Source organism: Lithobates pipiens, unplaced genomic scaffold (assembly GCF_037356315.1).
Source record: "Lithobates pipiens isolate NorthernLeopardFrog02 unplaced genomic scaffold, aLitPip1_a1.2 Scaffold_23, whole genome shotgun sequence".
NCBI classification, from domain to species: domain Eukaryota; kingdom Metazoa; phylum Chordata; class Amphibia; order Anura; family Ranidae; genus Lithobates; species Lithobates pipiens.
The window spans coordinates 140,728,668-140,752,920 of NW_027507785.1; the positions used below are offsets into that span (position 1 = coordinate 140,728,668).

The following is a 24,253-nucleotide window of genomic DNA, read 5'->3' on the forward strand; positions in this document are numbered from 1 at the left end:
TCTTAAGATGTAAACCAAATCTTGCCAGTTGATAACCAACACTAACTGCTGAAGTAATATAGGGACACACATGCAGAACAGTGCACTCCCTTTGGCAGCACAGGTGTTTTATTAATCATATCTAGCAAACAGTTAAGGACATTTACTTCATTACAATCACAGAATTTACCTCTACTGTAAATTCATTTTACTGCATAAGAGTAATAAAATGCATTGAACATATTCTTAAAAAAATAAAATAAAAAAAAAATAAAAAGTTAATTAAGCAAACCATTTCTATATTTAAAAAAAACTGCAACTGAATGATATTTAAAGTGGCCCTAATATCAGTTAAAAACATTCCATGTTTAGTGCATTCATGGCAAACTTTGTAACCCTACATTATGATTTTCTGCCAGCCCCTTGTTAAGCTTCCATCCTGCGCTGTGTCGTTTATTAGAAACAAAGCCTCTAAATACATAGTTACATAGTTTGTCAGGTTGTAAAAGTCCATCCAGTTCAACCAATATTCTAGTGACTTCCAGCCACTCAAACTCCTTTCCAGAGCCACAGCAGAGGGCGCTCTCCCCTTCATGTGACTTCCGTTAGTTGGGAGTCACATGACCCCCGAGATGGCCGCTCAGCTCCTCCTGCCGTCACCCTGGATCAGAGTATCAGAGCATCTGGAAGTCACGTGACCGGCCTGAAGATACTTGCACACAAAAAGGTATTTAAAGGCTTTGTTTATAACAATGACACCACGCAGGTTGAAAGCTCTTAAAAGAGGGGCTGGCAGTGATTATTTAAAATAAATATTTTAGTATTTTACTAATGGCAGCGCGCGGGGGGGGCTTCAGAGAACAGGAACTAATGGATCTCTTTTTTGATTTACAACACACTAAAGTTGTCAACACTCAGTGTTAGTAAATGCCCTAGAGAGAGATCCATATTTTTGCTACTCAAATATGGATCCAATACACAATCGAAAGTTAAACCTTTTTCAAACCTCAAACCAAGGCCGCATCTCTCTTCAGGTTGGTAAAACATCTCTCAGAGCTAACGGTACTGCCGTTGTTGACACTTATTTGCTTTAGTGCTAGTTCACACTGATTCAATTTCAGATGCGACTTGAGTCGAATAGAATCGCATTACAAGGATCAATGTAGCTGTGTGGTGCGATTTTAGAAAAGGTTCCTTGAAAAAGGTTCCTGTGCTACTTTGGTGCGATTCCAGTGTGATTTGGCTCTATAGAATATGCCAACCATAGCCAACGTTGCAATAAAAGTCACACTACATACTGTTTTTCTTTCCTTACCCATGGAACCAAAACCTTGTGTGTGCTTGGAATACGGGAGGCATATAACTGGGAAAGCTATACTAGAGGCCATAACCAGAGATTTATTCCAGGAAAGAAAACTGATCCTGGTGCACTGGAAGTCTGAAGTTCCTCCTACAGTGGGGGAATGGTTTAAGAATGTGGGCAATATGTTAATAGAGAAATGTATATACCAACACAGGGGTTGTACAATTAAATACAAGACTGTGGGCTCCTTGGTTGGCTGTGCCTGGGCTTGCCCCAGCGAATCTGATCATGGACCGACCGCTTGGACTTCATACAAGGTTTATCTTCACAAAGGGAATGGGCAAAGCCAATGCATGGTGGCAGGTTTGGTTAACGATTGGAGGACCGGGTAGAAGTGGTATAAAGATTTTATTATAAAACTGTTTTGGTCTACCTGTATAAACTGCCGACTCTTAACATGGATGTGTGTACACTGGGTTATGTACCGTTTTGCAATGTATGGCAATGCAAGTTGTTAAATCTAATAAAAATTCATTTTTTTTTTTCCATCCAAAATTTGCAACAAGAGACTGTCACAGCTCTCCAGATTAGCAGATGCCATCTTTGATCAGGCCCAAGGATCAGCATCTACTTCTTAGATTTATTGACAAACACTAAACAGTGTAAAGGCAACCCAGAAAACTGTTTCATTATTGGGAAATGTAATAGTTGGGCTCAAAGCATATGCACATAGTTTTGGGCTAAAGGAAGTTCCACAAAAGACAGACATTCATGTCCAAGAAAGATGCTAAAGTTTATTGAAGTAATGAAATGGATCTTTCATAGTGCAGTATTCCCAGGCAGTAATTGAAAGTTAGCAGGCTGAGAGCAGATGTAGTGGGCCGATCTCCAATCAAACATCCACCAAAGACAAGGCCATAGATGGCTGCCATCCACAATGTGCAAGTTCCAAGTGACTAGCTAGAAAGAGGACACCAAAAGCCCTCAGCCACTGACCCAGAACAAACTGAAGAGACACCAAGGAATAGTACACCAACCCAGTTACCAGAATCACATGTTTCAGGGCATGCCCCTTTCTGAAAACCTGACACAGATAATGGCTAAACATTATATATATATATATATATATATATATATATATATATATATATATATATATATATATATATATATATATATATATATATACACACATACATATATATATATATATATATATATATATATATATATATATATATATATATATATATATATATATATATATATATATATATATACATACACACAGTATATAACCCAAATTTTTTTTTAAAGATGTTATACAAAGTAAACAGATATCCAACATGTCACACTTTATTGCGCACGCTCGTGAAATTGCACCAAATTACAATACTTTAAAATCTCCGTAGGCGACGATTTCCAAAATTTAAAAGGTTACCAGTTTAGCGTTAGAGGAGGTCTAGTGCTAGAATTACACTCACTACAACATTCAGGGTGATACCTCACATGTGTGGTGTGTGGTGTGAACGCCATTTACACATTTATGCACGACCTACGCATTTGTTCGCTTCTGCCTGCAAGTACAAGGACGACGTGTTTGCTTTAACCACCTCCCGCCTGCTGTATAAACAAATGACAGCAACGAGGTGGCTCTTGTTCTGGGACAACGTCATATGGCAGCATCCCATGGTGATTGCGGCACGCTGTGTCCCTGGGATGAAGCAGCTTTTTACCCATGTGATTAGCTGTGTCCAATCACAGCTGATAATATGTAAACAAGGAAATTATGGTTATCGGCTTTCCTCTCCTCACACAAAGTGAGAGGAGAGCTGATCAGTGTCATTTCCTCACAGGGAGACCTGCACTTATCAGTGCCCAGTACAGCTTCATCAGTAAAAGGAGAAAAATGTCTTATTTACAAAATTTTCTAACAAACTAAGAAAAAACCTTTACTCTCTGTGGTTTTCTGCATGAAGGTCATACCAGGCAGGGAGGATTAATTTGAGCAGCTATGGATGTTTTGTTTTTTTGGACTTTGAAGATACCTCAAATGTTGGGGAGCAGGGGGTATGATCATGTCTGTCACCATCCCCACATATCATTACTACCTTAATTAAAAAAAAAATGAAAATAATAATATATATATATACACACACACACACACACACACACACACACACATTTTTACCCCCCCCCCCCCCCCCATTTAAAAAAAAAAAAAACTTCCACCTGACATCAGCTACCACTCTGAACCCTCTCCCTAGGTACAGACTTTCTAGCTGCACCTGGCTATTAATACTATCCTGGATGGACTACTGAATATTTTTGGCTACCTCAGAAAATGGGGATTGTCTCATTGATTGAGAGGCAACTTCACACATATGTGCATTTATGCACATTTCACTTAACCTTCTTTACAATATATAAATATATATATATATATATATATATATATATATATATATATATATATATATATATATATATATATATATATATTTTGTTTGCACATTTTATATGTTTTTTATTTGCACAGATATGTCAAATTAGGATGAGTCTATCATATATTTAATGCAACTTTATTGTGCGTCTTATGCGATTAACCACTTTCAGACCGGACCATTTTGCAGGCCAATGACCAGACTGCTTTTTGCGATTCGGCACTGCGTCGCTTTAACCGACAATTGCGCGGTCGTGTGACGTGGCTCCCAAACAAAATTGACGTCCTTTTTTTCCCACAAATAGAGCTTTCTTTCGGTGGTATTTAATCACCCCTGTGGTTTTTATTTTTTGCGCTATAAACATATTTTTGGCAAAAAAAAAATATATCGCAATAAGCGATTGGTTTGCACAAAATTTATAGCGTTTACAAAATAGGGGATAGTTTTATGGCATTTTTATTATTTTGTTTTACTAGTAATGGAGGTAATCAGCGATTTTTATTGTGACTGCGACATTATGGCAGACACAGACATTTTTGACACATTTTTGGGACCAGTCATTTATACAGAAATCAGTGCTATACAAATGCACTGATTCCTGTGTAAATGGCACTGGCAGTGAAGGGGTTAACCAGGGGGTGGCAGTGTAGGGGTTAAGAGTGTCCTACGGGCGTGTTACTAACTGTGGGGGGCTGGGCTGTGTGTTAGTGAACACTGATCTCTGCTCCAATCACAGGAACCAGAGATCAGTGTTACGTGTTGCTAGGCAGAACGGGGAGATGCTGTTTACAACGGCATCTCCCCGTTCTCCTTCCCCGTGAGACGATCGCGGGTATCCACGCGGCGATAGAGTCCGCGGGACCCACGACCAGACTCATGGGGGTCCCGATCGGCACGTGCGCGTGCCGCCGGTGGCTCGCACGCGATGGCAGGGTGGCAAATTCAACTGGACGTACCTGTACGCCTGTTTGCCTGCCCCTGCCATTCTGCCGACGTATATCGTGTGCCAGTCGGGAACTGGTTAACTTATACATAGCACAAGGATAGCGCACTTTTAATTATTGTTTAGTAGGAGCTTGTTACACATTCTACCTAGATTGGTGATTTAGATGCTGCTATCCCTTTAAATTTTATTGTATTTGTTTTATTTATTTGTGTGTCACTAAGGCTTATAGTTTTTTGCAAGCGCACAAATATCTTGGGTTTAGAGTGGCAACAGAGGATCAACTGATGTACTGTTGCCACCAAGAATAAGTTCAGTAAAATGGAACTAGTTTCAATCGCTGCAAACCTGCATGAGGGAAAAGAGAATGAAGGTAGAGCCCAAACTTGTACATGTAACACCAGCACAACAAAATTTGAGTTTACAGACAGCAAACGTAATAATCCACAACTGGAGCAACACACGCATTGTCTCAAACAAGACCAAATCACTAAAAATAATCTAAAAAGTGCAGCGATCCTAATAAAAAAGGATAAGTTAACCTTTGGGAACACGTTACTGGTTCCATGCCTTTTTAGAGCGGAACCGGTAGTATGTTCCCACGCCTGCATTTGCTGGGGGATCCGAGCACCTGGTGTGAGAGCAGTAAGGGCAGAAGTTCCCCCCCAGGGCTCAACACACATGGCTGCATTATTCATTCATAGAGTTCTGTAAATGATGAAACTACAAGTACCGACATCCTTTGTGGCTGTCGGCTTGTAGTTTTCAATGAACTAACACAGCGTTGTTGAGCGCTACACTAGTTCATTGATTCTTCCTGTCAGTGTGAAACTGCCTGCCCATATGATGTAGGGGCAGACAGCTTACACTGACAGTCTACAGGAGTCCTGCATGGCACAGGCAATCTGCTGATCACTGTTGCAATGCTTTCCTGGCTCCTTAAAAAGAAAAGAAGAGGCAGTAAATGCTGGGGGGTCCCCCCCCCTTTATTCTTACCTGTGAAAGGCACAATGTGCTAGTTTGCATCGCATACTAGCACATTATGTTAAACTTGCCTGCAAAATCATCCCCAATGGAGGCCGCATCCATCTTCGGCCATCTTCCTTCCAGGGCCGTGGACTCCAGCTGTTTCACTGGCTGGAGCCACATATGTCACGGCACAGGTTTCTGATGAGACTGTGCAGGCGGCCATTCCTTCAAAGCGCCAGCGACGTCATAGGCGCAGTATACAGTAAACAGCTCCTAAACATTGCACGTTTACGAGATATTTGCAATACCTATAGGCAAGCCTTACCTATTAGGTACAAAGAATATATGAAGGTTTGCTTCCGCCAAAAAATAAAAATTATAATAATAATAATGTGCACAATTTTGTTTTTACAGGTGAACTTATCCTTTAACCACTTAACAACCGGCCCATAGCCGAATGATGGCTACAGGGCGGTTGTTTAACTCTGGGAGGCCGTCATATGACAGCCTCCCAGAATACCGCTCTCGGGCACGCACTCGAGAGCATCCGTGATCACTTGTAAACAAACCGGTGTCATTCCTCCCTCCCCCTCTCTGTACCAATCGGTACAGCGGAGGGGGAAGAGATCGGTGTCAGCAGCGCTGTGGGCTGCATCTGCAGTGCCCACATCGCTGCTCACCGAAATTTAACCCCTCAATTCCCTGCCATTACTCTGCGATGCCCGCCAATACCCTGCAACGCTCGCCAACGCCCGCCAATACCCTGCAACGCCCGGCCCGGCAACACCCTGCAACGCCCAGCCCGGCAACACCCGGCAACACCCGCCAATACCCTGCAACACTCTGCAATGTTCGGCAACACCCCCCAATACCCTGCAACCCAATACTCGGAGATACCCAGCCATACCCAGCCATAGACATCCCCCCCCTCCCGCCGCCCTCCGGTGCTTCTACCGACTCGCCAATACGATCAAAGCCATAATCTTTTTTTTTTTTTTTTTTTCCAGGCTTCCCAGCTTAGAGGTGAGATGCGGGGTCTTATTGACCCCATATATCACTGTAAAGAGGACCTGTCATGTCATATTCCTATTACAAGGGATGTTTACATTCCTTGTAATAGGAATAAAAGTGATCAAAAAATGTATTTTTGGGGAAAAAAATTTAAAACTCAAATAAAAGTAAAATGAACAATACATTTTTTTTTTAAAGCGCCCCTGTCCCCATGTGCATGCAGAAGCGAACGCATACGTAAGTCCCGCCCACATATGAAAACTGTTCAAACCACACATGTGAGGTATCGCTGCGAATGTTAGAGCAAGAGCAATAATTCTAGCCCTAGACCTCCTCTGTAACTCAAAACATATAACCAGTAAAAAAAAAAAAATGAATCGTCACCGATGGGGATTTTTAAGTAGCAACGTTTGGCGCCATTCCACGAGCGTGTGCAATTTTGAAGAGTGACATATAAGGTATCCATTTACTCAGCGTAACTTCATCTTTCACATTATGCAAAAATTGGGCTAACTTTACTGTGTTTTTTTTTTTTTTTTTTAGCACAAAACTTTTTTTTCCCAAAAAAAAAGCATTCGAAAAATTGCTGCACAAATACCGTGCGAGATAAAAAGTTGCAACGACCACCATTGTATTCTCCAGGGTGTTTGCTAAAAAAAAACATATATAATGTTTTGGGATTCTATGTAATTTTATAGCAAATGATGATTTTTACATGTAGGAGAGAAATGTCAGAATTGTCCTGGGTGCTCCAGAACGCCTGATGGCGCTCCCTGCATGTTGGGCCTCTGTATGTGGCCACACTGTGTAAAAGTCTCACATGTGGTATGTGTGAGAATGTGTTTTGGGGTGTAATTTGTGGTATGCATATGCTGTGTGTGAGAAATAAACTGATATGACAATTTTGTGAAAGAAAAAAAAAAAGTAAAAAAAATCTTGATTTTGCAAAGAATTGTGGGAAAAAATGACAACTTCAAAAAACTCATCATGCCTCTTACTAAATACCTTGGAATGTCTTCTTTCCAAAAAGGGGTCATTTGGGGGGTATTTGTACTTTTCTGGCATGTTAGGGTCTCAAGAATTGAAATAGGCCGTCAGTACTTCAGGTGTGATCAATTTTCAGATATTGGCACCATAGCTTGTGGACTCTATAACTTTCACAAAGACCAAATAATATCCACCAATTTGTACTTATTTTTACCAAAGATATGTAGTATAAATTTTGGCCAAAATTTATGAAGAAAAAATTACGAATCTGCTAAATTTTATAACAAAAAAAAAATCTTTTAATTTTTTTTTTTTTTCTTTACAGAATTTTCTGTATTTTTTCTTTTATAGCACAAAAAAAAATCAAAAAAAAAAACGAGCGGTAATTAAATACCACCAAAAGAAAGCTCAATTTGTGTGGAAAAAAAGGACAAAAATTTCATATAGGTCCAGTGTTGCATGACTGAGTAATTGTCATTCAAAATGTGAGAGCACCGAAAGCTGAAAATTGGTCTGGTTATTAAGGGTGTTTTAGTGCCCAGTGGTCAAGTGGTTAAACCCTAAAAAAAAATAAAAAAAATAGGATTTTTGTACTCACCGTAAAATCCTTTTCTCTGAAGTTCATTGAAGGACACAGCTCCAGTAATCTTGACCATAGGGTTATTACGCCACAGGAGAGGACTAGGCAGAACATGTAGTACATGTGAAACACAACAGAACTTTACAGTTCCGCCCAGGCAGTCCCTCTGGTAATAACCCCTCAGCCTGCTTCCAGCAGCTCAGTCCCTCAACAGGCAGTATAACATAAACCAATAGGAGGGGAGGGTGTTGTGTTCGTCAATGCACTTCAGAGAAAAGGATTTTACACTGAGTACAAAAATCCTATTTTCTATTTCGTTCATTGACAGACACAGCTCCAGTCATCTTGACCATAGGTACGTCCCCAAGCAGTGTCATAATAGGGGGTGGGAACAGCAACATAACTTCACCCACAACCAGAGGTGCTCCCTAACAGGGGAGTCACCATCTGAACCAACCACATCAGAAATTGCGGTCAACATATGCATCAGAGTGCATTAACATTTAAAAAGGTAACTCTCTCTTAACAGAAGAAAATTGCAACATTACACGGCCGCCTGCAAAACTTTGCAGCCAAAGCAGGGATCAGAAGATGCACTTACATCCACCTTGTAAAAGTGTGGACAGATGACCAAGTCGCCGCCTTACACACTTGAACGACTGACGATTGATGTCAGAAAGCCCAAGAGGTACCAACTGCCCTGATGAAGTGGGCCGTGACAGGAAAGGGTGGCACCTGTCCCTTCAATGTGTAAGCCTGGACCACAATCTGTCTGATCCACCTGGAAATGGTGGACGATGAGACCGCCATCCCTTTTTTCGGACCAGCTACCGAAACGAACAGAGTCAGACTTCCTGAAGGGAGCCGTGGCAGACAGATACAACCTTAGAGCCCGGGACCACATCCAGCAAATGAAGGGCTGCCTCCTTAGGATGTGTCGTTTTAGGACACAAAGATGGTAATACAATGTCTTCATTGAGGTGAAAAGCCGAAACCACCTTCGATAGAAAAGAAGGCTGCGGACGCAACACCACCTTATCCTTGTGGATAACAAGATAGGGTGACTTGCAAGACAAGGCCGCCAGTTCCAAAATCCTCCTGGTCGATGTAATGGCCACTAGGAAGACGACAGAGTGTTAAAGGGATTTCCCTGATGTTCTCAAACAGTAGTTTCTGAAGCGCCGAAAACACAAGGTTCAAATCCCAGGGAGGTAAGGGTGGACGCACCGGGGGGGGGGGACCACATGCTGGACCCCCTTGTACAAAAAGGTGCTCACTAGAGAGTGAGATGCCAGGGGTCATTGGAAAAAGACAGTCAAGGCTGATATCTGTCCCTTGATGGTGCTTAAGGCCAGTTTCTGGTCAATTCCTCACTGTAGGGACAGCAGGACCCTGGAAACTGAATAGGTGCGTGGAAACCATCCCATCTCCTCACACATGGAGATACAAGCCTTCTACGTACGATGGTATATCTTCCGATAAGATTTCTGTGTCCTCAATATAGTGGAAATCACAGAGTCAGACAGACCTTGGTTCCTTAGCACCTGGCTTTCAACAGCCATGCTGTTAAAACCAGTGACGGTAAAGCAGGATGGAGAATTGGACCCTGTGACAGGAGGTCTTCTCATCAGTAAACACCAAGGAGCGTCCGCCAGATGGACTAGGTCAGCGTACCAAGGACGCTGGGGCCATTCTGGGGCAATCAGCATCACTGGAATCCCCTCGGCCTCCACTCTGCAAAGCAGACATGGTAACAGTTTTAGCGGAGGAAAGTCATAAATCAGCCGATACTGCTCCCAAGCAGCCATTGTGATCACTGTCCAATGGAGAGGTAGGAACGATCTCCTGGACCGAAGGGCCGGAGATTTCCGCTTCCAGGAAAAAAAAAAGTTCCAGACTAACTGGCTCACCTGAATCTGCCGATCCAGGAATAACGGAGATTTGTCCCATTTTTCCAATATCTCCTTCTGCAAGACTCTGGTGTAAAATTGGGGGTACAGTAGTGCCTCGAAGGAGGCCACCATGAGGCCAAAGATGGCATGCAGAAGCGCAGTGATGACCACCTGTGGTTCATCAACAGCTTCACTGCGGCTCCGAGAGTCTGCAGTTTGTCCAAAGAGAGAAACACTCTCGCTTCCACAGAGTCCAGCAATAAGCCTAGGTACTCCAGGTGTTAAGTCGGCAGAATAACCGACTTTGAGGTTCAACACCCACCCAAGTTCCTGCAGGGTTTGCATGGTGATCGCCACATCCTCCCTTAATTCTGAGGCGGAAGCTGTTTTCAGAAGATCGTCTAGGTAACCCACGATTGCGATCCCACGTTGTAGTAACAACGCCAAAATTGGAGCCAATACCTTGATAAAGACTTAGGGTGATGAATCCAAGCCAAAGGGGAGAGCCACAAACTGGTTTTGGTCTTCCCCTACTGCAAATCGCAGAAACCTCTGATGCCTGAGGCATATTGGTATATGCAAGTACACATCCTGGATGTCCAAAGATGCCAGGGAGTCCCCCTGATGGGAGTGTAGCAACCACGGAGCGAACCGATTCCATTCTGAACCTCTGTACTTTCACAAAACAATTGAGGGCTTTCAGGCCCAAGATTGGACGCACCCCTTCCTTTTTGAGGACTACAGATTGAAATAGAACCCCTGAAACCTTTCCGTTTCTGGAAGAGGCATTATCACCCGGCGGCTTAGCAGGGCCCTTACTGCTCCAAACAGGGCCTGCCGGGGAGCCAGGAGTAAGAGTTCCTCTCTGGGCCACCAAACAGATTTTTCCCCTCCAGCATACCCTATCTTGTAGCCCGTTGAAATCAGTTCGCAGACCTATTGGTCGGACAGCTGATAGGCCCACCAAGCTGCAAACTCCCACAGGAGACCCCCCACCCGAGAGATGAGCGGGGGCAAACCTTCATGCGGTAGCACTTTTGCTCACTGGCTTGTTAGGCTTCTGAGTCCAGGGACACTCCCTCAGTAGTTGCCCTGACGGACTGGGAGTGTTTTGCTCAAGTCCCGGGCGGACAAAAAAGCCTCTTGATGGCCCTTGCCTGCGGCGTGGCTCCTTACTCTTCCCGGGCTGTGGGAGCAAGGTGCTCTTCCACCTATGACATTCTTAATGATGTAGGCAGTGTATTAACTGGTCTGCTAGTTCCACGCAGACAGGAGAGGGCTGCTGCTTCTCCAATTCACGGTGCAATAGTTTTGCCCACTCAGTAACTGTCTGTGACACTAATGCTGTGGCCAGTACTGGTCGTATCGCTGACTCCACTACTGTAAACAGAGAGCGGGACACTGCCTCTGCCTTCCTGTCGGTAGGGTCCTTAAATGCATGAGTCCCTTCTACCAGGATCGTGGTTACTTTATTTAACCTGGATACTAGGGGGTCCATGACCGGGGGAGTCGACCATTTCTTAAGAAGGCTCTCTTCAAAAGGGGTAACGCACTGCCATTCTTTTTGGGACCGAAAAGGTCAGTTGCGGGCTTCCCCATTCCTTATATATGAACTTATCGAACTAAGTCAGATATGGAAACACCTTAGGTGTACGGGCTGGCTTACGGGACCCAAAAAGGGCCGCTACTTCAGCAGAGGATCCTGTTGCATCCTGAATTTTCAGGGTATCATGCATAGCTGTGATAAGTGCTCCAACTAGTGCTTTTATATGAACAGAGATAATGGTGGCAAGACAGCGCTATGGCAGCAGGACATACAGAGCCCATAGACACCAGCAGAGCAATCACAGCTAGCGCAGCCCCCATTTAAGAAACAGAGCCCCCTGGAGGACCCCTTGCTCAGGTACATACACCGCTCAGCAGCCCAGTCATGCAGAATCCCCCACAGGGGGAGGTGAAATAGGGATAGAGAGAAAAGAAAGGGAGGAGAGAGACCCCCCAATTGACCTCCCACCCACCAAGGCAGAAAGAGCTATACTTACAATCCAGATGAGCTGGAGACATCCCATCACAGACCCACACCCAAGCAGTATGGGGTGGCTGCCGCCATTGCACTCACCAGCTGCCCCTGGAGCCTGAGGGGCATGTCGTAACCGACCCAGCGCGTAGCTAGGGCCCGCACACGCTCCATGGCCAGGCTGGGGAGACTACAAGGACCGATATTATCCAGCCTGTCACCCAGCCGGCTGTTGATAGCAGATCACAGGGTCTTAGAATCTTGCACAAAAGGCAAGGGAGCCTAGGTCCTTCATCAGGCAGAAAAAAAACTGGAGCTGCAGGAAGCAGGCTGAGGGGTTATTACCAGAGGGACCACCCCTTGGGCAGAACTGTAAAGTTCTGTTGCGTTTCACATTTTCTACCTAGTCCTCTCCCGAAGGTGGCGCAATAACCCTACTGTCAAGATTACTGGAGCTGTGTCCATCAATGAACTAAAGAGAAATGGTGATGGCCTCTCCTGAGGTAAAATTTACTCAGGAACCTCACAGCGCAGTAAAAAGGGGCAGAAAACCAAAAACGGACCCCAACAGCCAGCACAGCCCTGCCAAAGCTCGGAGCTCCCCCCAGGAACCCCGGCCTAGGCACATACACTGCACCTCATGCCCAGTCACGCAGCTGCCCCAGCAGAGAGAGAGAGAGAGAGAGAGAGAGAGAGAGAGAGACAGAGACCCCCTAGTTGACCTCCCAGGGAATGTCCAGCTGCTCTATCCTGCCAAGCCAGGGAGAGCCATACTTACCCTTCCTGTCAGGATTGCTGGACGCATTCCACCACAGATCCATCACCCGAGCAGTACGGGGTGGCTGCTTGCCACGACACACTGACATGGACAGCAGTAGCCTAGTCATTGCCCCGGAGCATATAGCTCACCGGCCACCCCTGGAGGAGAGGAGGCATGTCATGGACGACCCAGTGCTTAGCTAGGGTCTGCTCACGCTCAATGGCCAGGCTGGGGAGACTACAAGGATCTATATTATCCAGCCTGTCACCCAGCCGGCTGTTGATAGTAGATCACAGGATCAAAAATTGTAGAAAAAAAATCCCAGAACGTATGGTCCCCTAAGGGAGCCAGGTCCTTCTACACCAGACAAAAAAAAAAACTGAGCTGCAGGAAGCAGGGTGAGGGGTTATAGCCAGAAGGACCACCGCCTGGACGGTGCTGTGCGCAGTCTTGCTGTTTTTACATGTATTACATGTTCTGCCTAGTCCTCTCCTGAAGTGGTGTGATAACCCTAAGGTCAAGAATTAAAGGAGCTGTGTCCGTCAATGAACGAAAGAGAAAAAAATAAAAAATAAAATAATACACATCCACAAATGTGCATAACAAATACAAATGATCACTTTTAGTTAAGATTTGAAATTTAACTGCTCAAAAGTTTCCCACATGTGCTAAATAACTTCTATCAGTAATGCATTATCAATAAATGTAAAAAAGTATGTGCTAATAGTATCTTGCTAGTCAGTGGACAGAATTGAGTGGACAGTCCAGCTTCATAAGTGTGTGTACTGAAACATTTTGCTCAGTACAAGCTTTGAGGTCACCAGTGTTAAGGAAGAGCTCAGCAGATGTAAACAAAAAAAAAAAAACATACCAGGTATTCAATTCGGATACTCGCGTACCAATATTTCTGAACACATCACAAAGCATAAAGAAAAGGCAAATTTAAAGTGCCTGATAAATGTGGTACTTCCTAGCACTTTATGGGGACTGCCGTGCTCCTTTTACTTTTTTAATAATAATCTAGGTTAATTAACCACTTGCCGCCCACCATTTAACAAAAAAAAGGTTGGCAAGTTGGTTGTGATATCCTTAGCGGACGTCATATGACACCAAGCTGCTGCGCGCATCGCAGCGAACGTTGTTGTAGCGCGTCAGTCTGACACGCCACAACTACAATCTAGGTAAAGAGTCTGGCAGACTCTTTACCACGTGATCAGCCGTGTCCGACCACGGCTGATCACAATGTAAACAGGAAGAGCCGTTGCTCGGCTTTTCCTCACTCATGTCTGACAGACGCGAGTAGAGGAGAGCCGATCGGCTGCTCTCCTGACCAGGGGGGGGGGGGTCTGTGCTGATTGTTTATGCTTGAGATCAGTGCCGCCTATGAGTACCCATCGTCAGTGCCACCTATGAGTGCCCATAGTCAGTGCCACCTCATCAGTACCCATCAGTGCCCATCAGTGAAGGAGAAAACATACTTATTTTACAAAAAATTTATAACAAAAACAAAATAGTTTTTTGTCCAAAACTTCCGGTATTTTTTTTTTCATTTAGCAAAAAGTGAAAACCGCAGAGGCGATCAAATACCACCAAAAGAAAGCTATTTGTTGGAACACAATTCTAAAAATGTAGTTTGGGTATAGAGTAGTATGACCACGCAATTGTCATTTAAAAAGTGACAGCGCTGAAAGCTGAAAATTGGCCTGGGCAGGAAGGTGCGAAAGTGCCTTGTATCGAAGTGGTTAACCTACACTTTATTTTTATTTTTTTAAGACAAAAAAAAATTTAAAAAAATGGGCCACTTTATCCTTTCATCCTTTCTGCAGTCAAACTGCTCACACAATTCATCAAAACAGATCTGGCTAAGCAGCTATTAACACATGTTGATTAACATGAATAGTTATGAACACATGAACACCGCTTCATGCCCTGGAAGCAGATTGTGTCGGTTTGACAAGCTTGATTACACTGGAAGGTAAATTCCAGTGTCATAATGAGATGTACTTTCACAACTTATCTAAACACGAATCCACACAGTTTACAAATCATAAAAGACCTTTCTATATGAATCTGCATTTACTACTTTTCAATACAACTTTTTCCTGTCTGGTGTCACACATACTCTCCATTTAGAGCCAAGTACACACCCCTTTCCAAACTACATAAAGCACAAATCGTCAGATGCCATATAATTATGCAATAACAGCATTGTGAGCAGTCAACAAGACAATCTATTTCTTACTGCTACGACTATCGCAACATAAAAATAATTTTTTTTATGAATGGTTAATACTGCCCCTTTTGCAAAAGTTTTGCACATGCCTAATGAGAGAAATAGGATCTCCTAGAAAGGGAGGGGTTAAAGTACAAGCTCATAGGAGAGATGTAATCCTAAGTGACACTTTTGCTCTCAATAACAATAATTAACACCTTTTCCAGGCACAAAAATCACAAACACACTGCCATTTAGCCTTTAAAAACATAACCAAGAGTAGCTGCAGATCACAAACCCTGCATGATGCCAGCAGTCTATATACATACACCGTGGCTTGTACGCATTCATGGGAGGAAAGAAAAAAAAAAAAAAAAAAAAAAAGCCCCCCAACCCCCACAACATTCTCTCTTTCCCTCCCTCCCTCCTCCCTTCTCCCTCCCCTCCTGTTAGGCCTTCAGTGTCTTTGAAAATATATTCATATTCAAGCAAGATTCATTGTTACAATTTTTAGTTGGGGAATGCTTTGGAATAAAATGTCTCGTTTTTGTAGAAGACAAGTGCCTGCATGACACGGGAAAAGAAAAATCACAAAAACCTTCACAGACTATCACTATAGGACTAATTTTTAAACTGAACATGTGAAAGGGCACAAAGGGAATATATTTCTGAAAACAAAAACGATTTAAAATGCAGTGCATCAAATTCAAGAAAACACTAATATTACAGCAGTAGAGAGAAGTAAAATGAAAAAAAAAAAAGCCTCCATTCCAAAATAATTTTAGTTTACAGTTAAGTACAGTAACAGAGCAATGTTTTCTTAAACAAGACTAAAGTCAGGTATACACTGCAGCATTCCTAAGGCTTCCCCTAGAAGGGATCTTGTAATATAAACAATGTGTACAACGACAACAAAAACAACAGAAATGCAGATGGAAAATAAGATCTCGAGAGCAGTAAAACCCATGCTTAATATCTCTCTCTCTCTCTCTCACACACACACACACACACACACACACACACACACACACACACACACACACACACACACACCAGTTACTGGAAACACAGCAGATATATTTAAAACAGTACTAACCTTATAAAGTGCAACTGTGCTATAATCCAGCGACTTGAGGCATACAAGGTAAATCCAGTACAAAAAAAATAAGGAATACACAAAAAAACAGATGTAAATTCAAAAATAATAATAAAAATAAATTCCAAACACACGTTTGCTTTTTTCTTTAAAGGTAAATGTGCATAAACCAGAGACTGGCAGCCATTTTGCATTGATCGTTCTCTCTACACTCTCTCTCTCCTCCTCCCTCTAGCTCTCCCTCTCTGAAGGAAGCAGTTTTTTGTGACCTTCAAATAGAAGCAAGTCATGTGACCAGGCCTAGACTTGTCAATCAGAACAGCCAGAGAAAAGAGGATGGCCTACCACACTTAAAGAGACAGCAGCCAGATTAGCAGCTACTAGATTTCTGCACTGGCATTTGTATGCTCTCAATTTAGGGCTGGTATTTTATTTTTATTTTTTTTCCATTCATCACAGCTATACACAGAAACTAGCATTTAAAAAGGTGACGCACATGTTTTTCAATTACAGGTGCAGAAAAATAGGCATTTTGGCTTACAAGTAAAAATCTTTTCATGGGGTAGAGTACAAGACACAGGCTCTTGTAGTCATTACCATTGGGTTATATGTAGCTACTGTAAGGCGACTGGACACCGAAATCAGAAGGAAAATCTATTAGAACTTCTCCTACTCCAGCTACTGTAGCAACCAATAGAGAACATAAAGGACAAAGTGTAGAAATCTGTGTCCTGTACACCCCCCCCCCCCCCCCCCCAAAAAAAAAATCTTGCTAAAATTAAACAAGTCAGGAGCAAAAACACATCTAGAACTGTATAATAAAAAAAAAAAAAAAAAAAATTCTAGACCTTGGGGCTAGGTTCACACTATTGAGAATTGGATGCATATTTTCCTGCGTCCAGGGGCGGACTGACAACTCATTGGGCCCCCGGGCAATAGGAGATTATGGGGCCCCCGGGCAATATGAGATTATGGGCCCCCCAGGCAATCAGAGATTATACGGCCACATAGTATACAATCACACAGTATACACATACACGTTTTTATTGGTTGAGAAGGTACTGGAGAGATGTGGCAGCTATAATCTCAGGATTTTTTGATCAAAAGGTTGTCGGTAAGGGACATTTCAGAGACAGATGTGAAAAACACAGATTTTTACATACTGTCCCTGGTTTTACTGAGGCTGGCAACCCTGATGGGGCCCCCAAGTGGCCGAGTGGCCAAATGGTCAGTCCGCCCCTGCCTGCGTCCAATTCGCATAGCAGGAGATTGTGACCAGCTCTCCATAGGTGCTCCGTGCACAGGAGCCCTGTGCGTCTTTTGGTCCGTTTCAGGTCCGAATTCAGCCAAAAATTTGTGCTGAAATCGGTCATGAAACAGTGAATGGAGACGCACCGAACTCCTGCTGTGTGCCACTGCATTCTCCAGTGTGAACCCAGCCTAGGCCCACGTACACACGGTCGGAGATTTCCACAACCAAATTCGTCGGATATTGACCATCGGATTTAGTTCGACGGATTGTGTCCGAAACTGTTGCATACACACGGTCGGGTCAAGTTGTCCGATTTCGCAGGTGGCCAAGAATGCGGTGACGTAAGCCGTGTACGGCGGAACTAGAAAAAGGAAGTTCAGCTCCACGTCCAGCACCCTTTGGGCTCCTTCTGCTGATCTCATGTTTTAGTATAAGTTTGGTGAAAGACGATTCACGCTTTTCAGATTAGTGATTCAGATCGCTACTGCTCTTCAGTTTCTGCTTGTCTTTGCGTATCTGATAATCAGTGCATGCAGCCATTAAGTATTTGCTTCTCATTGTGGACTCTATCTTGGTATAGTACACTTTGAAAGGCATTTTTTATTGTCTGCTTGCTTCTGCTATTCAGGTCGTCCTTTTAGGCCTGGCTGTTTAGCGTTGCTTTCTGGTGTCCGTTCTGACCAGCCGACCGTTTTTAAAACATGTTTCGCCTACGTACTCATCGTACAGTTTGTGCTGTGCAGGGGTTCTTACTTTGACTTTGACATAAGCCAAAGGGCTTGTGTCGAAGTAAGAACCCCTGCACAGCACAAACTGTACGATGAGTACGTAGATGAAACATGTTTGGACGACCAAGAATTGGCTGCGCCAGCGTCACCAGTTCTCCCACATGCCTTTGCTCCGTGAGATCCGCGAGAATAATCCTGATCATTTCTGGATTATTCTCAGGATGACGGACCCCGTTTTTCACTGTCTGCTGGCTTTGCTGTCACCTTATATCACCAGCAAGCCATCACTCCGGAGCAGAGGCTCATCGCCACGTTGCGCTACTTGGCGACAGGGAGAAGCCTTCAGGACCTCAAGTTCTCTACAGGCATCTCCCCCCAGGCTCTGGGGATCATTATTCCAGAGACCTGTTCTGCCATCATGCAGCTCCTGCTGAAGGACTACATTATGCTAAGTTTTAACCTTAAACATCACATTCTATGTATTTCATGATTGCTAATGTCTTGCATTTCTTTCCTCATTCCCTAATTACCATCATTGCAATATGCTCTAATTCATATGCTGTGCCCCTTTGTCCTCATGCAGATTTGCCTCACTAACTTCGCCACCATGCTCTTCTTGGCCCCTAAAACTAGAGTCTAGTCACTTGACAATGTCTTTTGTCAGCTCCATAGTATTGCTTTCCCCTAAACACCCCCTAAAATCTCTACGAATGTGATGTGTGTGCTTCAATTTGACCTTTTTATTGTTTTTTTGGAGTTGTGCCAAACTTATTAGTAACCCCCCTCTCCGCAACTGTTACCTCAGCTGATAGCAATCTTCTATCTCATGACTTGACCCAACCCAATACACACTCTAAATACCTTTTTCATGATAACATTTATGGAACAATTCACCAAAGCATGTAGTGTAAGGGCCTCAATACTTTCAAATGCTATTTTTATTTTTTTAAGACATTAATTTTCTTGCTATGTAATAGCAGAATGTCAACATGTGCTTCCATTTTGTTATTATGACACTTCTTACCTGTCCGGTGGGCTGCCAATAGTGTAACTAAGGAGGAGCTTCACAAAGTATCACACATTATTTAGGCATTCAGCTCTCAATCAAGTGGAGAGGGTTACCTGTCCTAAACATCCCCCCTCATTTTTTTAGCAAGGGCCCATCAGATGGGGGGGGATGGGGGGGTTAGGACTCTCATAAGGGGACCTTATACTTTAGGCTTTAAATACTCATTTTAACAAATGTTAGACTAATTTTGGCCAAAAATGTGGGTGTCTAATCTGCATGCAATGTTGATTTGTCAAATTACTAGTTTTTTTTCCTTGTGTCACTACACAGTGTCCTTCAACGCCACAGGAATGGCAGACTGTGGCCTCCCACTTTGCCAGTTTTCGTCAAGTTGTGCCTTTTTCACCAACAGTGCAAACACAAGTTCAGAGCGAGATGAGGGGACAGTCTTCTTCAGATAATCTTATTATGTTGTGGGTCTGCCACACACACACACACACACACACACACACACACACACCTTCTTTTTGTTAACTAATGTGTAGTGCATTACTGATCTAAATCATGCTCATTTTCAGCACCTTGGCAGGAAAATGGCATGATTGTCCAAATTTACACATCACTGTGGGTGCTTTTTACTAAAGGCACATCCACTATGCACTACAAGTGCACTGCAAAAGTACACCTGAAACTGCACTTGGAGCGCAAAGTGGAGCTGCCTTTAGTAAATTGCACTCCTTCTGAGCACAAACTCAAATTTCACTACAAATACATTTTCAGCCCAATGAAAAAGGAAGCCACACATTGTTGAGAATTCAACTTTTTAATAAAAGCACATTCACATGTGCATTTAGTAAAGGTTTTTACAACAAACCAAGATATTTTGGGGATCCAAAACCCAGTTTAATAATATTTATTTTTTAGTTTTTTTTGGGTAAACAGGCATGTATCAAAGCGTAAAATACAGAACACAGGAACTTACAAAGTTCAACTTGGAAAAGTGAAGACAATATCAGACATGAGTATGTACAAACTGGGCTGATATTGCCTTCATCACATGGGGTGTGACCCCTGAAAAATCCAAATTTGGAAGATGCACACAGTGTGTCAACATGTGCTAACTCCCATCATGGGGGATCAATGTACATGCTTTGGGGCTGCAACCCCTTCATCTCAGACACTTTCCACAAAACATGTACATTGATCCCCCATGATGTGAGGTAGCGCATGTTTACACACTCTGTGCATCTTCCAAATTTGGAATTATGCAAAATCCAACATTTTTGTTAAAAAAATCCAAAATAAAACCCTGTCTAGTTTTTTCGTTTACACGCTCTCCCCAAAACATCAATGATGTTCTTCATTTTATTTTTAAAATCATTGATGTTTTGTTGTACAATTTCCAAATCCCTATTGCACCCCATTATCTCCCTGATCAAGATCTGGGCACTTTCACTGGTAAAACGGGAATCTTCCTCCACATCACCTAGAAAAAAAACAAACACACCATGTAATCCAAATATGGTGATATACATTGATGAGCTTACCAGAAGCTGTGTTCTCCGACACTCACCTGTTGTGGTGACAATTTGGCCAACCTCCACAATCTCTCCTCCTTCCTCCTCCTCCTGCTCCTCTGTTTCTTCTTTTGGAAGTTGCCCTTCTTTGGGAGGGGTGTGGTCCCTGGTGTCCTCATGGTCCCTGGTGTCCTCATACTTGCTGAGTCTTCTCTCCCCTATGAGAATGTAAACAAAGATTAATTAGCACACAGAGGGCATAAATAGGAATATGAAACATTGCTTGGAGGTGTTGTACAATGTGTTTTTGGGCCGAGTTCCAAGGTGAGAACATTATTGGGGCCACTTTGTTAAGCTGGAATACTTCCCTGCAGAACGATGTTTTCTACGAACGAACGAAACCATGACCTTGAAAGTGGCCATTTTAAAATGCACCACATGAAATCAAAGCACATGGAGCACGTATGCAAGCAAGAATAATCATATGAACACACGACAACTACTTACTTTTTTCAAGAACACGCTTGATCCTTCTGTACTGCTCGTGCTCCCTCAGTTTCAGGTCTGACCAGCGTTTTCTCAGTTGATCCTTGGATCGGTGTACCCCAAAATTCTTCAGGAGACTCTTCACAACTTTATTCATGATCTTGGCCTTTCTGATATTTGGGTTTGGGTAAGGTCCATACTTCCCATCATAGTCGGTCCTGTTCAATATGTCGACCATCTCCAAAAGACATATTTGAGGCCTTAAATCTTGTCTTCCTTGACCGGGACGTTTCAGGCTCCGGGCTTTCCTCACCCTCCTCCTCGTTAGTGGAACTATTATTGCGCACCTGCGTTCTCTCCGCCATGTGCTCTCCGCACTGCGCGGGAAGCGAAGGGGTGGGGAATGGTCTGGAAAGAACGTCAGGGGCGGGCGGAGTTTCACGCATGCGCACTGTATATAAAACGCCACACATGTGTATCGTCCGTACGATCTGGGAGGAGATGATTGGGACGGGAAAGAAAAATGCTGGTGTCAGAATGATAGTCTGTTCTATTTGGTAACAGTCAAATAGCAAAATCCAGGAGCACAAAATGTTGTGATTGATGATCAAAAAACTAAAACTATGTCCCCTTTTCATACACAGGAAGACCTCAGTTGGGGGGAGGCTGTGGCAAGTGGCAGCCAGGAGGTCCACCAACGCCCTCCTCCTCCTCCTGCCCCAGCTACAGGAGCCCAGCCACAGCCTGGAAGGATGCCTGGTGGGAAGTCCCAAAGGAAGACCAGAGAGTGATGGCCTGGGATGAGTCTGGTGTGCCAGAAGATACAGCCTCTTGAAGATCACCATCCTGGGGACAGAAATGGCATCTGAATTTCCTGCTCTCTAGAACTTCAGGAGCAGACTTCTCTCCCTGAGATATGTACTCCATCAATTTTTTTTTTAAATCATTTATTCATGTCTGCCCTGGGGGCCAAAGGCTGCACCAAAGTTACTAAGTTTCTCCAGTGCTGCGTTCCTAGTTTTATTTTCAAGCAAAAAAAAAAAAATTTTATTTTTGTTTGATGAAATACTTGTGTAATGTGTTTTCCTTCAAAAAGTAGAGTTTATTTGTGAGCAGGCAGGTACATTTCCAAAATACAAAGGGAAATAAATAACAAGGGGTACCAACACTAAACAACCTCCTGTAGATTAAAAAATAAAATCTAAAAAATACAATAATGTTGTTGTTGTAAGTTTACACCCAAAAATAAAAAGTTCAAAAAAGGAGAAATGAGCAGTGTCTTTAACCACTTGCTTACTGGGCACTTAAACCCCCCTCAGTCCCAGACCAATTTTCAGCGCTGATGCACTTTGAATGACAATTGCGCGGGCATACAACACTGTACCCAAATGAAATTTTTATCATTTTTTTTCCCACAAATAGAGCTTTCTTTTGGTGGTATTTAGTTACAGCTCAGAGTTTTATTTTTTGCTAAACAAAAAAAGATAAAAAAAAAAAAAATCATGTTTTAATAGTTTGTTATAAAATTTTGCAAACGGGTCATTTTTCTCCTTCATTGAAGTGCGCTGATTAGGCGGCACTGATAGGCTGCACTGGTGGGCACTGATAGGCATAGTTAAAGAGGAAGTAAACCCTAATGGGTTTACTTCCTCTTTTTCCCTGCAAAGGTAAAGCATAATGGACTACTATGCATCGCATAGTAGCTCATTATGTGTCACTTACCTGACACAGGAGCCAGCGAAGTTGCCGCTGTCCCCTGTAGTCCGCCGCATCCATCTTGCTGGTGGCGTCTCGCAGCTCCGACGAATGACAGCGGCGAAGCCGCGATGACGTCACTCCCGCGCATGCGCACGGGAGTCGCGTCTCGCAGCTCCGCCGCTGCCATTCGGCAAAGCCGCGATGACGTCACTCCCGCGCATGCACACGGGAGTCGACAAATTAGGCAAATCCATTCTTGGACTTGCCGCATTTAGTGCGCCTGCGCGCCGCTGTCGGTGCCCATTTTCGGGCAAATATCTTCTAAACCATATAGGTTTAGGAGATATTGCTTGGACCTACAGGTAAGCCTTAATCTAGGCTTACCTGTAGGTCAAAGTGGTTTGAAAGGGTTTACTTCCTCTTTAAGGCGGCACTAATAGGCACAGATAAGGCGGCACCGATGGGTACAGATAAGGCGGCACTGATGGGCAAAGATGGGCACAGGTAAGATGGCACGGATGGGTGGCACGGATGGGCACTGATAGGTACCACTGATAGATGGGACTGATGGGCACTGCTGGGCACTGGTAGATGACACTGATGGGCACGGATATGTGGCACTGGGGTGCAGCACCTTTGAGGCAGATTGTGGGCACTGTGGGTGGCACTGCTGGGTGGCACTATGGGCACTGCTGGGTGGCACTATGGGCACTGCTGGGTGGCACTGACGGGGGGCACTTTTATTAAATGTGGCACTGCAGGGGGCAGGTGGGCACTGGCAGGGGGCAGGTGGGCACTAGCAGGCCGCCGGTGATCGGCTTTTTTTAATAGCCGATTACCGGCTCCGTTATATCACATGATCAGCTGTCATTGGCTGACAGCTGATCACGTGATAAGGGGTCGGGATCGGGGGCGCACAGGCCGCTCGTACACAGGACTACGTCTATTGACGTCGTCCCGGAAAAGGAGATCCGCGCTGTAGCCGTCATTTGGCTATAGCGCGGATCTCAAGTGGTTAAAAGGAGATTTTTAGGGAATCCCCCCCCCCCCCCCCCAAAAAAACATCCACAAAAAATAAATAAAACAAACATTGTGTAGATGTGACTTAAACTAAAATTGTATTGCTGAAATGGTTAAAAAAAGAGTAATGAAATCCGTTCGGGAGAAGTGTGTGTGACTATGAGCATCAAAAGAAGTTAGTTCTTGCAGCATTGTAAAGAACAAGAGAATGCGCTTGATGACTGATTTTTTAACATATCAGCATGACGAATGTGCTATATCGCTTACGAGCAGTAGTTTTACGTGAACGAGCGCTTCCGTGTCGGAATTTGAATGTGAGCATGCGTGGCACTTGGTCCGATGAAAATGCT

The 24,253-nt window shown here is 43.7% G+C and overlaps 2 protein-coding genes across 11 annotated transcripts in view; both read right to left on the reverse strand.

The window, feature by feature from the left end:
- Positions 1 to 24,253, reverse strand: part of TNRC6B (trinucleotide repeat containing adaptor 6B) — a 1,034,757-nt gene that overhangs the window by 861,604 nt on the left and 148,900 nt on the right. For 3 of the 10 annotated variants that reach the window (XM_077452438.1, XM_077452432.1, XM_077452431.1), the window contains exon 1: positions 16,194 to 16,452. The exons of 4 other annotated variants lie outside the window; for them this stretch is intronic. In XM_077452438.1, the coding sequence (XP_077308564.1) occupies positions 16,194 to 16,387 (194 nt within the window). In that variant the 5' untranslated portion in view covers positions 16,388 to 16,452. Of the gene's footprint in view, positions 1 to 16,193; positions 16,454 to 24,253 lie in introns of those variants that run through there. 3 more of the 10 variants (XM_077452433.1, XM_077452444.1, XM_077452445.1) reach the window with 3 other exon arrangements.
- On the reverse strand, positions 20,320 to 22,790 carry LOC143927934 (uncharacterized). Its single transcript, XM_077452446.1, has 3 exons — positions 21,207 to 22,790; positions 20,756 to 20,917; positions 20,320 to 20,668 (listed from the first exon to the last, which is right to left on the reverse strand). The coding sequence occupies exons 1-3, from the start codon at positions 21,421 to 21,423 to the stop codon at positions 20,496 to 20,498; spliced, it is 552 nt and encodes a 183-aa protein (XP_077308572.1). The 5' UTR covers positions 21,424 to 22,790; the 3' UTR covers positions 20,320 to 20,495.

Excerpts from the sequence above, each read along its gene's own strand:
- LOC143927934 (XM_077452446.1), bottom strand. The coding sequence starts at position 21,423 with ATGGTCGACATATTGAACAGGACCGACTATGATGGGAAGTATGGACCT. Across the intron at positions 20,918-21,206 it reads CAAGCGTGTTCTTGAAAAAA|GGGAGAGAAGACTCAGCAAG; the intron begins GTAAGTAGTTGT and ends ACATTCTCATAG. Across the intron at positions 20,669-20,755 it reads CCAAATTGTCACCACAACAG|GTGATGTGGAGGAAGATTCC; the intron begins GTGAGTGTCGGA and ends TTTTTTTTCTAG.